The sequence below is a fragment of the Pagrus pagrus genome (assembly GCF_965226575.1).
Source record: "Pagrus pagrus genome assembly, chromosome: 22".
Taxonomy (NCBI): Eukaryota; Metazoa; Chordata; class Actinopteri; order Spariformes; family Sparidae; genus Pagrus; species Pagrus pagrus.
The window spans coordinates 23,057,428-23,072,163 of NC_140204.1; the positions used below are offsets into that span (position 1 = coordinate 23,057,428).

General features: G+C 40.2%; 1 protein-coding gene across 2 annotated transcripts in view; it reads right to left on the reverse strand.

Moving 5' to 3' along the window:
• nat16 (N-acetyltransferase 16) overlaps positions 1 to 14,736 on the reverse strand; it is a 51,555-nt gene that overhangs the window by 8,224 nt on the left and 28,595 nt on the right. For both annotated transcript variants that reach the window (XM_084343914.1, XM_084343913.1), the window contains exons 2-5: positions 7,402 to 7,627; positions 4,492 to 4,716; positions 3,992 to 4,335; positions 1 to 3,730 (exon numbers count right to left, since the gene is read on the reverse strand). The exon at positions 1 to 3,730 is cut by the window's left edge and continues 8,224 nt beyond it. In XM_084343914.1, the coding sequence (XP_084200040.1) occupies positions 3,502 to 3,730; positions 3,992 to 4,335; positions 4,492 to 4,716; positions 7,402 to 7,617 (1,014 nt within the window). In that variant the 5' untranslated portion in view covers positions 7,618 to 7,627 and the 3' untranslated portion in view covers positions 1 to 3,501. The remainder of the gene's footprint in view (positions 3,731 to 3,991; positions 4,336 to 4,491; positions 4,717 to 7,401; positions 7,628 to 14,736) is intronic.

The window sequence follows — 14,736 nt, forward strand, 5'->3', positions numbered from 1 at the left end:
CTTCCAACCCTCTGTATCTTCACTTCAGTCCTGGCAGCAAATAGTAGGGCATCAGTTTAGATCAGTGGTGACTTTCTTTGGTTACAAACATAGGGTAAAAAGATAGTTGTCCTCCTATTTTGTTATGCTCCCTGCAATATGTTGAGGATTATGGCCACGCTAATAGGTCCGTCCTAAAACATTAATAGTTTTAAAAAGCATCTGTCTGTGTCAACATTTATTTCCATTTTATAAAACATTTTAAGATTTGACTCATCATTTATCTTTCTTCAGAAAATAGGCCCAGTCATCCTCACACCTAGAAAATTGCATACCAGAAGAAGAAGGTGGTCAAAGCCATGATAAGAGCTGATCAAGGCAACAGAGAGGTAAAATACTTCTGTACAAACTGAGATGTTTTTCTAAAAAGATATTCCTGTCTTGGCTCAGAAAAATGGTCCTGTGACTCCCTCTATAAGGGCATTTAAAGGGAGATTTAGGGAGTGTAAAGAGTGTGTGTGTTGTACTATGGAGGCTCCTATGTTGTAATTTTAATGTAAAGGGGGCAATTAATCACTAGAGAATACCTTTAAAACATTTTGGGCCTGCTATGATGCCTCTTACAGAGATCAAATCAAATCAAATCGAAATCATCATGTAGGTGATAATGCAGACATCGTCATTTAAAAGTGTAATATGTAAGAACAGGCCACCTGTCAAATTAATATTCCAGACAAACAGGGCGCTGCATATCACCAAAGTAACTGCAGCTGCTGTTAGCTAGTTAGCTCAGATAGTTGTCCAGCATAGATGTCTTTGACGTAACAAAAACTGTTATTTCGTCACATTATGTTGACGATTTAAATTAATTTTTTAAATGTTCTTAAACTAAAATTCTTGCATATTGGACCTTTAAGAAAATAATGACAACAGGTAGGTGGTGGCCAAAGAACATGAAGTAGAGTGTTATTTCCTCCACCAAGTTCATTATTTTCTACATGGCAACACATCATCAGTTATTATGCTTATACCATGGCTACTCACTGAAGTAACATGTCTATGCTAATGTCAGCATGCAATTAACATGATGATGAGTTCCAGGTATGTTCGTCCTGTTTGTCATCTGTTTTAGCATGTTAGCATGCTAAGATTTGCTAATTAGTATTAAACAAAAAGCTAAGCTGAGGCTGATGCCAATGTCATTAGTTTGCATGTCAGCTATGTGGTCATAAAACGAAGTGTTAGACAAAATGAAATGTTGACCTTAGGATCATCAAAGTTGTTACCATTAGTCCTAGGAACCATGCAAGTGTGTATTAAAGTTTGGGCTATGTCGTGGGCCTATTCATGTCATAGATGTTGTGATATTTCACTGGATAAGTAAAAACTTGAATCTACTGTTGGCACTATGAAAGTTAGGGGAGCATGGCGAATATAATTAGCCAGAGTTTAAATCATCCTCAGTTGTAGACTTACTTTCACAGCTGAGTTAACAGGTAACATAGTGTAAATTACTGTTGCCATGGAAGCTTAAAAAATCCTTCCCAAATGAGAGAATGTGTTTTGGAAGAATGCTGTTCATTCCTCTATTAGAGCTCCAAACACTTGGAAAGTCTACGAAAAGGACCACTGAAGCTGTTCTGGAAGTTCATGTTGGGCCAACACCTTACTAAATAAACTGCTGACTGGAGCTATGTTATTTTGTCCTGATGTTAACGGACAAGGGACAGTCTTGCTGAAATCTGTACTGTCCTTGGCCATGGTCTAAGCCACAGCATTCTGGTTATGTCTAGACAATAGGCTAGAGGTTAGTGTGCTCAAACATGACTCAACCTTCTCTGAACGCTGGTTTAATATACTGACAGAGAACACTACTTTTTAAAAGGTTTTTGTCAGCTAATATTAGTGATGGTTAAAACTTATTTACAGTATATTTCTTTGAATTCTATCACAGTTATTTTCATTCTACTCCTTCTCCCTACATTATCTGAAGCCAGAAGTAAACTGCACAGTAGTCTTATAAACATGTTCAAGCATTAGCATTTTGTTTGGCATTATGCTAGCGATCTACAAAGGTAGCCTAAGCCTAGATTTCACTTACAACTTCAGAAATGAATAATTACTAGTAAATTTGTATTGCAGCATTTAAGTGAAAATATTAAATTAGTAACATATACAGTCAAAGAATCAAACAATAAAGGACAAAAGCAAAAGACATAAGTCTGACCGTGACGAAGGATAAATTCTCAACCATTTTATGGCTGAACATGTTCATTTCACTAACAGGCTTTGTTTGTTGTTTCAGCAGAGATTTGTTGTTGAAGGTAATACTAGTTAATAGATGCAACCATCAACATTACAGTGGTGGGATCTGTACAGTACCCCTATTTGATCCTGAACTATTCCTTTTCATTCTAACGTAGACATAACCTGTCTGTGTAGTTTTAATAAAGTGCCTTCAGAGTTGTGCAGATTTAGTAACCCAACTCAGCTTGTGTACATATTTAGAAGGTTCATATTTACAGAAAGAACAGAGATGAAAGGTTTGAGCTCTAGGGCTACTTAAATCTTTTCTTCAAAGAATAACGTTTGTATGTTGACTGTTTAGGTTTTAGGTTACATCACTGCTACCGGTGTGAGAAAGCTTCCTCAAGTTCATCACTCGTATTACACCCATCCATGTCATATGACATACAGAGGGTGGACATAATCAAAAACACTTGTAATCATTCAGTTAAAACTTAAATTTGAGCTAAGCTAATAAGGTGTTGATTGAACCCAATGGTCACTTTTGAGGCTATAGTTTGTAGTGTGGTAGTTTTATACCAAAATCAATTTCGATCAATGGAATTGCAGGACACATGATTCACTCACTGTGGATTTCACACAGAATTCAACTTACAAAAATTCTGATCATCAAATTGCACCAATGACCAATTGAACTATCTTAACAGTGCTGACTGTCCTTTGAACCCCTTTCTAAATTGTTTCTCTTTTTTTGGAAGCTAATTCATGGGCTCTGCATTTGGTTATGTTTTGCACAGGTCCGTTATGGTCCAAGGTTTTTGACATGTGAAGACCGCTATTAAAAGGTTTTCATGTTATTTAGTCTCATCTCTTAAATATTAATATTATTAATATTATTAGACCTCAAAACTATGGCCATACAAATTGTACTTCAAATTACTGTAATATTGTATCAACACATCTCTGACACCAATCGAACATTAGAATCGTACTATTTGTGACAGAACTATTCTAGCTGATTACATGATGTGTTGATGATTTGATGTCCATGCCCTGTATGCATTTGTTTATTGTTGAATCTAACTTACTGCATTCCTAAAAATTGTTTTGCTTTGTAGAAACTACATTTTGTTTGCTTGGTTTCTTTCTCCTCAATACAGAGGGTTGTGTTTTTTTGTTATGGGGTTATTGAGTTGTGTTCATTCCTTCTTGTCTGAACCCTTGTCTTCATTCCGGCTCCTTTATCTTCTACACTTTTTCCTCCACCTTCTTTAACTAGATGACATCTGACTCCACCACGCACTGCTCGGTGTACTCCTTCACCAGCTCCACGCTCAAAGTGGTGTGGCAGAATTCAGCCATGGGCTTCCAGAGTGGTGGATCCAGGAACATCTGGCACATCACGTGCCCCTTCAGGGTGGCGGTGTGGCGCTGCAGGTGGCATAAGAACTGCTGCCGAGCCAGGTCCAGGTCTTTACCGAACATGTCAATGTTCAGGTAATACCTGGTTTAAAAGAAGTGTACCAGTTGACTGAGTGAAAAGGTTGTCTTATTCTAAAAATGAATAACTTGCACTCAAAAATATTTTCAGAATTTTAAAGCCACTATGTGTAATATCTCGTTAAGTGACAACTCTGGTGTCCCCCCATAGTATAATCAAATAATGCTAAGGTAGACAGCAATGTACACCAATACAGTGTTCTACACTTCCTTATGGACAGTAATTGTACTTGGCATTGGCATTAAATAAAGAAAGGACAGTTACCAGTCGTCTCCAATGGGCACCCTAAAAGGGAAGGTACAGAGGCTGGCCACAGTAGGGTTGGACAAGTCATCCACCATCCAGTCGATGTCCTTCTTCAGAAGGATGGCCATGTTGCTGGGCAAAGGCTTGAATGGCTGCCAGTCTTGAATGACGGTGGCATTAGGAAGAACCCCTTGCATCAGGTCAGTGGTCAAATACAGCTGGTGTATAGCTGTATGGTCAAGACGCACCGGAAGAGAGTTGGAGGAGGAGGTGGACAAAGGGGATTGGATGTCTCCACCCAGACCAAGTTCAGACAGGCGGCGCTTGAGGTCCTCAGCTCTAAAGCGCACCAGCAGAATACCCTGAAGAGAAGAAAGCCAATGTTTGGGCTTACAAAGAACTACAACAGTGAAACACTGACTAAATGTAAGATTTACTACATTTTGCATTAAGCAATAATAACAATTAGCTATAAGCACAGACAAATACAACGAGAGGACCTTAAGTCTGCTTTTTACCTGCTTGGTTATGATACGATACTTCTGGAAATCCTTGGGTCCAAGCCTATCATCACGGGTCAAGCGGGTAACTTTGACCTCCGGGTACTTGGATTTGACCAGCTCAGAGCAAAAGCGCAGCAGAACTCCTGCCACACCCTTGCCCCTTTCCTGAGGGGCAACACGGAGCCCTTCCACCAGCATGGTCTCTCCATCGTCAATCACACACACTGACTCCAGAGCAATCTGCAGAGCATCATGGAGGAAAAAGGACAAAAAAATGATCACACTAACATAGTTGTTTTTAGGACTGTACACCATTCTTGTAGCTGGAGCAGAGCAGCATGATGGAAAATTCTTATTTCTCTTGTTTTAGAGATTTGGGAAACAGGGACATGTTAATCGAAGCATGGAGCATTTTCTGCTGTTCATTTGGGTCTGAGTCAAAGGTGCGCACAGACTATGCAACATGCCAGCAGAACCACACAGTCTGCAACAAGCAGATGATGTGGTTCTGCTGGTTTCCTCCGGTGCACACTGGGAAGTTTGCAACCTAGAACAAAGCAGTGTTGATGAGAATCAGCACCAGAACCATTGCTCCTTTGTTTCAAAAGGAGACATTTCCGGCATCTGAATATGATGCTTCCTGGACATCTTCCTTTGGAGAAGTTCTGGGTATGTCCAATTGGAAGGAGAACCCAAGAAACATCAAGGAAAGAACATATCCCACCTGCCCTGGGAATACCTTGGGATACACAAAGAGGAGCTGGAGGACATGGCTGAAGAGACAGACACTTGGGCTACCTTACCACTGCAAACCTCTAACAGCTTCCCCAAAAACTTTAGCAAAACCAAATTTGTGTAAAACACTTATAGTCCTGAGTCTGATAAACATACTGAGAGGACTGCGATGAAGATGCACATGGTGTCGAAACGTTAGTCATTGAATAAAAGTTTGTTGTCTTAATCTTTGTGCTCCGGTACACTTTGGACTATGTTCCTGAAGTTTTTCCTGATGCTAGAAAGCTGTATTCTGAGAGAACCGGGCAGGCTTTCAGCTCCATGTGAAGCAGTTGAAGTGCGATAAATTCCTTGGTTTATCTATAACACAGAGTTATCTCCTTAAATCCCCCCCAAAATGGAGCTGTTATAATGAACTACATAGTATAATGAATCCACATTCACAACTTCCAGCTAACCTAAGGGCTCAGTTGTTCATATGGTTCAATTTATACTACATGGTGTCTTCATCTGTAAGGAGGAACAACATATTACTTAGTAGTACTTTAAACTGATGTGATGACTAGTGTAACTGGGAACTAGAATTATCTCCAGCCACAACTATTGCTGGTGCAGAGACATACAAAAGTGTAAAACACTCTACTTACTTTGACATCAGAGGTTCATCTTGTTCACTGTCTTATTGGAGTATTTTGTAGGCTAATATCAGATTGGTCTCTCTGCCTCTAGTAGAGAGACTGGTCCAAGAGCTGTTAGCATGACAAAACAGTTTGAGGTGGGGGGACATGCCTAGCCTCTACTAAATGAAGAGAAGTTTAATTCCCATTAACTCAAAAGTTGTCTAATCTAAATGTTTGTTCTTAGCTGGCCTGCTAATGCTAGCCACAGGTAGGGATGTCAGTTGCAGTTACTTTTGCATTCGAAAGCCCAACGCCCATTAACTGGTTAATAATTAAGAAAAAAACAAACACAAAATGCCAGGAAATACAAGTTTTTTTTTGGCCTTTGTACGGCTTTATTGACAGGACAGCTTAAGAGATGAAAGGAAATGGGATGAGAGAGAGGGAGGATGGCATGCAGCAAGGGGCCGCAGGTCAGACTTGAACCCTGGGCCGCTGCAGCGAGGATACAGCCTCTGTACATGGGTCGCATGCTCTACCAACTGAGCTACTGGGGCACCCAAGAGGAGCTTTCCTTTTAATCCGGCGTTCCATTGACTTAATGAGCACCAGTGCACCACGTCAGTTTCTCGCAGAGGTGGTCTGACATGTGCCGGACGTAGAGTCTGGTCTAGTCTCGCATAGCTGGACCTATTTCCACACTTCGTTTGTCACTGTGCCAGCGCTGGAGAAAGGAGCACAGTAGACTACAAAGTCAGCATTGATAAAGTTACAGGTAGTTGTAAAGTAAGATTTTGTTTGTGAGAGCTGTTCAGCAGTCACTTGTCTTAGGTAAGCATGTCTGCCTTGGCTAGCTTGACTTTTAGCTGATCCCTCTTATTGTCAAAGTGTCTTTGTTTAGTCACAGTAGCTCTCGATGGCATGACATACTCTGGCTCAAGGCACTGAACTAGTTCCATGAATCCCCTACCCTCAACCACATTAATTGGCAGCATATTGCCCCGGACCAGCGCATCACACTTTCTCTTTCTTTCACACTCTTTCACACTTAATCCTCAACGTGGCAGCGGGGTGCTTGTTCTGAATGTGGTACAGCATAGCGCTGTAGTACTACTAAACCAAAAAGTAACATTGCACATTTTCCCACACTTAGCTTCTTTTAGCGTGCTTCACTTTTTTACCTCAGACTGCTCTAGCGAGGCCATTAGCAGACAGTGTGTCTGTCTGTAAACTTACTACTGACTGACATGTGCAACCAGTCTAAGGTATTCTCAGCGGTTCACCAATCAATGGTTCACCAATCAATGGTTAACCATTGTCATCCCTAGTCACAGGTATGACATCATTCAGTAATTTACTGCTGGAGGGTGTGTAACCACACTTCTGAGGACTTGGCAGAAAAAAGGCATACCCTGTCCATATTTGCATGGACGACCCACTAAAAACCCAAATGAAACACTAAGCAAACAAACACTAAGATACATTTCCTGAATTTCTCATAGACTTTATAGACTTCTGCTTATTCTTATCTCCAAATTTTAAAATATTTTCACACTATTCATCGACTTACCACTTTTCCCTGTTTGCGGGCCAATATGACTGTGCGGTTGGCCTCCTGCAGCCAGCTGGTGTATCTAGTGGGCAAGTAGTCAAGGCCTCCATAGATGTCCTGGCTCATAGCCATGATCTCATCGAAGTCCTCCTCAGTGGCCACAGTGAAATTAAGGCCTGCCTGGGACAGGGCCTCTGGAAGCTGGGGCATAGTCAGGCTGGTATCAATCTTCATCTTGAAACAACTGATGAGATACAAAGTTGAGGAGAGATTATTGTGGATTGTATTTGTTAAATGACTCACTCACTGAGAGAAAGATGTCATTCTCAACCAGTCAAAAATGACCACCCAACTACTCCTAATTGAAAGCACTGGAGCAAAAACATGCTACCATTTTCAACCAAAATTGAGGAGAGCTCAAGAGCTGTCCTTACTAAGGAGTTTGACAGTTGGAACATTCTGAGAGGTGATATAATGATGTTATATAATGGAAAGAATAGATTAGTGGCTCTAGGCACAAAGGAAAATGCATTCCAAGTGTATCAATATCACAGTATAGTATGTTGCATTCAAGCCGTATGTGTTCAAATGGCTTGAATGGAACATCCTGTAGGCACTCTGTGAAAGCAGAGAAATAACAGTGGTAAAGCATAACCAGAATTTTTATTTTAGGGAAAGCATGTCGCCTTGTAGCTTATGGGGACTTCTTACAGAGTTACTTAACCATGGCTAATAATCCTGTTTATGCTCCCATCAAGTAGTTGCTGCAGGCTCTGTTCATTACTTTTAAAGGAGAGTGCATCACAATGAAACACTGAGCGACTGTAACGCCAAAAGGAGATGATGGCTACCCTATAACAGCCCTCACAACTCAGTTCTGCATCCACCAATCTTGAGCATAATATGAAGCAGCATGGTGATTACAGTGCCATGACATGCTATAATGTACTATTTAGACTTAAAGGGTATTAAAGGCCAACATCACAACTTTGGCAGTAACAACACTCTCATTCAGGCTACACTACTAGCTCTGTATTAAAGGCTGAACTCAGAATTCAGAGCAGAAGTAGCACTAACCCTTGGGAGCAGATGAGAGTTTGAGAGGAATCTATTTGACAGCTTTTTCAGCTAGGGGTAGTAATGTGTCACTATTTAAACAACATGAATTCACTTGGAACTGAAAAATAAATAAGATTGGTACAGGAATGAATAACCAGCTGAGGCCTGTTCAATTAAGCAAATTGAACATACCCTGGATAGCTTCTTTCTGTTTTCTGGCTTCACTTATCCTAACAATAGGAATCACACTAACCGCCAGGCCACATATCCTGCTTGAGCAGCGCGTGTGCATGGCAAACCATATTGCTTTTCACCTCAGCACCCATGTCAGCAGGTTAAAGCAGCCCCGGAGCCAGTGTGAGCAGTGCAGGCTTCAGCAGTGCTGCAGATGTCACGCAGCTCACACAGTATGTGGCCCGGCCGCCAGCAGTCTCAGTAAGGCAACCCAGGTTTTCGACATCTAGCCATGAGTGTGTTCATATAAAAGGGGAAGTGTTCGCAGCATATGACCAATCATAAACATGAACTGCCAGCAGAACCATGCTCTAAACAATGAGCAAAATAGTCGACAAATACAGAGTAAAACACATGCTGAAAATCAGGCTAAAAGCAACATGGTTGCAGCTGCCAAATACAGACTGCTGGCACAAAACCCCACAGATTGTGTGAATAAGTAAATATATAGCCATCTAATATCACTGGCTTATCATGAGGGCACAAGTAGATTTGCCTGTAATTTAACTGATGTAGTCCATTAAATGAATGTGTTGCGTAGGGGCATGATCAACATTTTTAGCTGTATTTTTTCAGCTGCAACCCCCACAATGTTAATCGGACTTGAGAACAAATAAGAAATAAATATAAAAACATAATTCAAAGTGGTACTTTCTTATCTTATAAGTATAATCAGTCCGTTGTATGATATCTTTATAATAAAGAACATTGAAATGGCTTTGACACTGGTTGTAGCCAACTGGAAAAAAAATGAAATGAAGAAGACAGGAGGGCCCTTTCTACACAGGAGTACAACTAAATAATCCACTCACTGATGTCCACAAATCTTCTATGAATGACAATGCCATTATACTGAGAATTGATTGGTCACAATGCAGTGCTTTTATATGTGTTGATCTGTTATGTCGAACATAACCTGCTCTGGTGTGCAGTATAAGTTGTACCCCCAAACAGATGTACCCCTGTAAGAAGTGAACCGCAACTAACCCTGACGTTCGCTAACCACAAATCCTGTTTCGTAGCATAGGCCTCAGGACGGAAAGAGAAAATCACATCACACAAAACATCACCATGAACTCAACTACTGACGACCACACTGAGGAACACAATTATGGGTCCAAAATACTGATCAAAGGGGAACCAAACACAGACACAAAATAGATTGAGATATGCAGGGGTAGGTGGATGAATGGGCCAGGGGGACAACAAAAGCAAGAACCAAACAAGAAAACAGACCACAGTTAAGACAGGTTGAGGGAAATGGGAGGCAGAAACAGACAGAAAGAGAGGCAAAACACATCAATGCAAACAGTCACAGGAAGTGGAAAACTGGCATCCATCTTGAATCAATGTCTTTTTTCCATAAATCTTGTAAATCTGCACTCTCAGCCCCCTAATCCAATACACTACCATACACTGATACTCTTTTGGAACCACTCCACATTGAAACACCAAGTCCATAACTTGGTTAAATCACAGTTATGTGTTGGGTACTTGGATGGAGTGAAGGTCATTGAAGTGGATTCAAAAAATTCTGGCTCTTGTAGAAATGTTGCAAGTGTTTAGCGCTTACAGAACCGATACTGAATATTGAATAATACTGAACAAAGTCACCAATATCAACCGTCAGAGAATACTGGTGCCAGGTGATAGGGCTCCTCACAACAAAACAAGATGCTTGCTCTTATGAAGATTTTTGCATTTAATTGAGTTGGGACACAATGCATTAACATATGATGCATACAGTGTGATCAAATAAAATAAAACAAGCTTGTGAAAAAAGAAAACATACAACATAACATAAGAAGCCGTACAAAAAAGGAGTGATACAATGTAAGATACAATAATATGAAAAATATGATAAGTGTATGATAACATAAAATAACACATAGGCTAAAGTAGGTAGGGCTGGGCTTGAAATAATTTTTTTTTCCAGTACTGAAAGTTGTCCCCATAGATAAAATATTTTGAATAGTGTATGATTCCATATTTCATGTAGGGCAACATTCTTAACATCTGTGTTACAATAACATGTAGCATGCAGAGTTATTACATGGCTCTATTGAATGCTGCTCTCTGATTGGTCCATTGCTGCGTTTTACGGTCCGTTATTTCTGTATAATGACCGTCGTCAAGTATAACAGACCGTTGCTAGGGACGGCGCTCTGATCCGCAACATAAGCAAGACAGCTGCACTTTCAACGCATTACACCAACCACAGCATAAGAAGCACCGCTGTCCAGTTCCTCTCTCAGGCCGGCCTTGAAAGTGAAAGTGAAAACTTTACCGACCAATCCTTGTAGCTGCTGAATCATTGTGGGTGATTATTTATTATTTATTTCACTCGTAAGCTGTGTAATAAGCGGGATAATGTATAGTTAGTCGGTTGTTATGGAGAAATAAACCCCTTCAGGTTGTTTGGAACCTGTCAGGGTTTATTTCTCCATAACAACTTCCAAACTATACATTATCCCTTAATGTTGCTCCAGGACTGCTCAACCACTCAAACTGACCAATCTCATTTTTGTAATGCTGTAGCTTTGCGACTCGGGTAAAAGACAATAAAAATACACACATGAGAGAATTATCATCTGTATCACGGGGTTCAGATGAAATTTTGTTTCTAATTGAATCCATATATCTTTTCCTAAACCTAACTATGTGTCTTTGTTGCCTTTGACTAACCAGGCGTATTTGTTGGCTTGGACTAACCAGGCATATTTGTTGCCTAAAACTAACCAAGCATATTTGTTGCCTAAACCTTATCAAGCATATTGTTGCCTAATACTAACCAAGTTTATTTGTTGCCTACATCTAACAAGTGTAATTGTTGCCTCAACCTAACCAAGTATATTTGTTGCTTATCCCTAACCAAGGGTATTTGCTGCCTAAAACTAACCAGATGTAATTGTTGCCTCAACCTAACCAGGCATATTTGTTGCCTAAAACTAACAAGTGTAATTGTTGCCTAAACCTAACTAAGCATGTTGTTGCCTAAACCTAACTAAGCATGTTGTTGCCTTAACCTAACCAAGTATATTGTTGCCTAAACCTAACCAAGTATATTTGTTGCCTAAACCTAACCAAACTGCAAGAGAAAACTAAAAGAAAAGGGGAAATACTAAGTAAATTCAGTGTAAAAAAACAATTAGAGCTTGACCAAAATGTCATTTAACCGATATCATCGGTATGAAACATTATGTTAAGAGATTATAGTGCAGAGAAAGATGCTTAATTCTTAATTTAAATTCCTAGTGAAGTTTCCTGTTTAAGTGTATTTTTAGACAATACAGTTAATAGTTGAACTAAAAATATTAAGTAGTAAAATATTCTGCTTCTGTGTAATACCTTTGTCTGAGTATGTTTGATAACCACATTTGAGGATATCATTGCAAATAATGTGTGTATATCTGAAGATATGTTGATATTAAGTGATTTCTACTCCCTAATATAAGTATCGGACCCAAAGCTACTGTATGACATCAAAACAATGTGATTGGTCAGTTGAATTCATGGTCCTTGGAATTACATAAATTATGACCATTATGACCAAATTATGAACACAGAGATATCAGATAAACTAACCAGAAGTAGTGCAGTGTCATGGACATCCATGAACATTGCTAACTGTGTCAATTGCAACTCCAAACCAAGCAGATGCTGCCACCTCCAATTGAACCACAGATCTTTGCATTAGTGGATGGGAACTTTACCCATATGCCACCCACAGCATGCGTGCAATACACAGTTCTGAATAAGTAATGCTGATAACGGCCCCAACACTTAGGTTTTGTATTGACACACATTTCAAATGATACCCAGCCCTAGCTATGAGAGACACAAAGGAACTGTCAGTACAAGTGTCAACACCAAACGAGTGCAAACTATAGTGAAGGTTCAACACAGACCTTAGTAAGCCAGATCAACGACAGGTCTTGGCTACTGAAGTGATACAATTGAATGCACATGGCTGAGGCTTCTGAGACTGCTAAACAGGGGCTTCTAGTGCTGCCAGCCAAAATAAAATGACACACCACAGGAGCAGAGGCCAAAATGTCACATAACACAGTGGCAAGAAAAGCGCACCATCGAACTATCCAACTACTGATTTCTAGCCTGCCTCTTCACAGCATGGAATTGTTTGGCATCACAGCCACCAGGCTGAATGGTCATACAGTATGTGTCAATATATGAATAAGCTTAGCAGGGGACATAAAAAGGCACACAAAGTACCCGAAGACTGTAATGCTGCGATCCAGTCAAGATTTTCTCGTTGAAATTTACAACTTCCAAGCATTCCAGGTGCACAACGCAAAAAATAAAAACCAAAACAATAAAACTAAAACCTAGGCTGACCGTAACAAAATGATGTCTCTTTGGCAAGTGTAAACACAACTGAGCCCTCAGCAGTGCAGCCTCCTTGCATATATAAACAAAATAGAGGGACAAAACGACACACGAGGTGACAGACGCCATTATACATTTCACTTTCATTGTCACAAATGTATCTAAATATACCATCGCTTGCCTAATACAAATACCGTTGCTACAGCTACATGACATCAGACAACTGTTTCTTCATGAAGTCAGTAGATGGATTTGTCTTGGGTTTACAAGTCTCGCATATTCAAAAGGGGGGGACACCAACTTCTGCCAGTAGCCAATTTAATGTTGCTTCATTTAAACACAACAGGCTGAAGACATCTTTTATACATCAGTCTATTCTGTTTGGTGTGCTGCTAACTAAAATCTAAATCTGTCAATGAATATTTGACATATGTGTAACAATGTAGTTAACCTTTATGTATACCTGAACCTGAATGGAACTGCCTAACCCCCATGGCACATTTCAGCAGCGTCCCAGGAGCGGCTCGCTGCATAGCTCCATGGAGAATACGCGGTGAGTCTATTTTTGACGGAACATCAGGCAGGCATGACGCTCAGCTTCTGTGATTCTCCCTTCTCCCAGAGGGATATGAAGACATATGGAGGACGGAACAAAACAGCGACATACACACCAATTAACAGAGACATGCCCAGTGGAATCGAGAGGTAAGGATGCAACATGAATTTCAGTGTAAACTGACAATGAAGTTGTATTGTACTGTGTCATATCGTATCAAATCATATCATATCGTCAGTTGGAATTCCGACTTTCAATGTTCCATTGGTCTTTCTCAAATAGGAGGTTGGAAATTTTTAGGTTCCCTGTTGTCTGTAAAGCAGCATTAGACAGAGAATACCAGTCTGAGTACTGTCCGTAAACTTCTGTAAAATTGTTGAATTCCTAGCTCATTAGAATGTCAATAAAAGATGATTTGAAAGATGAACTCCGAACCTAACAGACATAGAATCTCTCTGCCATACTAGATCTAAACACAATACGTCACTTATTACAGGCACACACTGCAGACAAAAATGCCCCCCTTGAAGACAATAAAGACTATCTATCTTCTGTAAAGCATCAGGGAAAGTGAGTAACAAAACATATCAAGACACTTCTTGCTGCTTGCTTATGAACACAGGTTCAAGAATGGGACTACTACTGGCTTCCTCATCTACATGGATCGCATCTGCCCAGTTGTGTATGGATGGTTGCAAAGAGACAGAGGATTTACTTGGACTGAAGAGTGGAACTAACAGATGGTTACAAAGACACAGGGCAGCTTTATACTTAAGGATTTCACAATCACAACAGAGCCATGACGCTAGGAAGACAGAGAGAAAGAGTAGGACTGAACTGAAGTGCCATATGAACAGAAAGAACTAAATCCAAGCCATCCACATATATGACATACCAGTCATCACATATCCATCTGTAGAGTAAGCTAAAGTGGAACAGCTGCAAACATTAAGACCTGAAAGTATCTAACAAAGCAAGAAAGTCTACCACCTAGCTCCCCAGGAAAGAGAAGGGTCGGTCAAAGCTAGTGTCCTAAACCAAATACAAACAACCTATAAGTACATCCATATGGTGCCTTCCAAGGATGACCTGATATCTCAGCGTGCAGCAGAGAGGAGTTATTGAATAGCAAGGGAAAAATGGGTTTAGACTGTCCC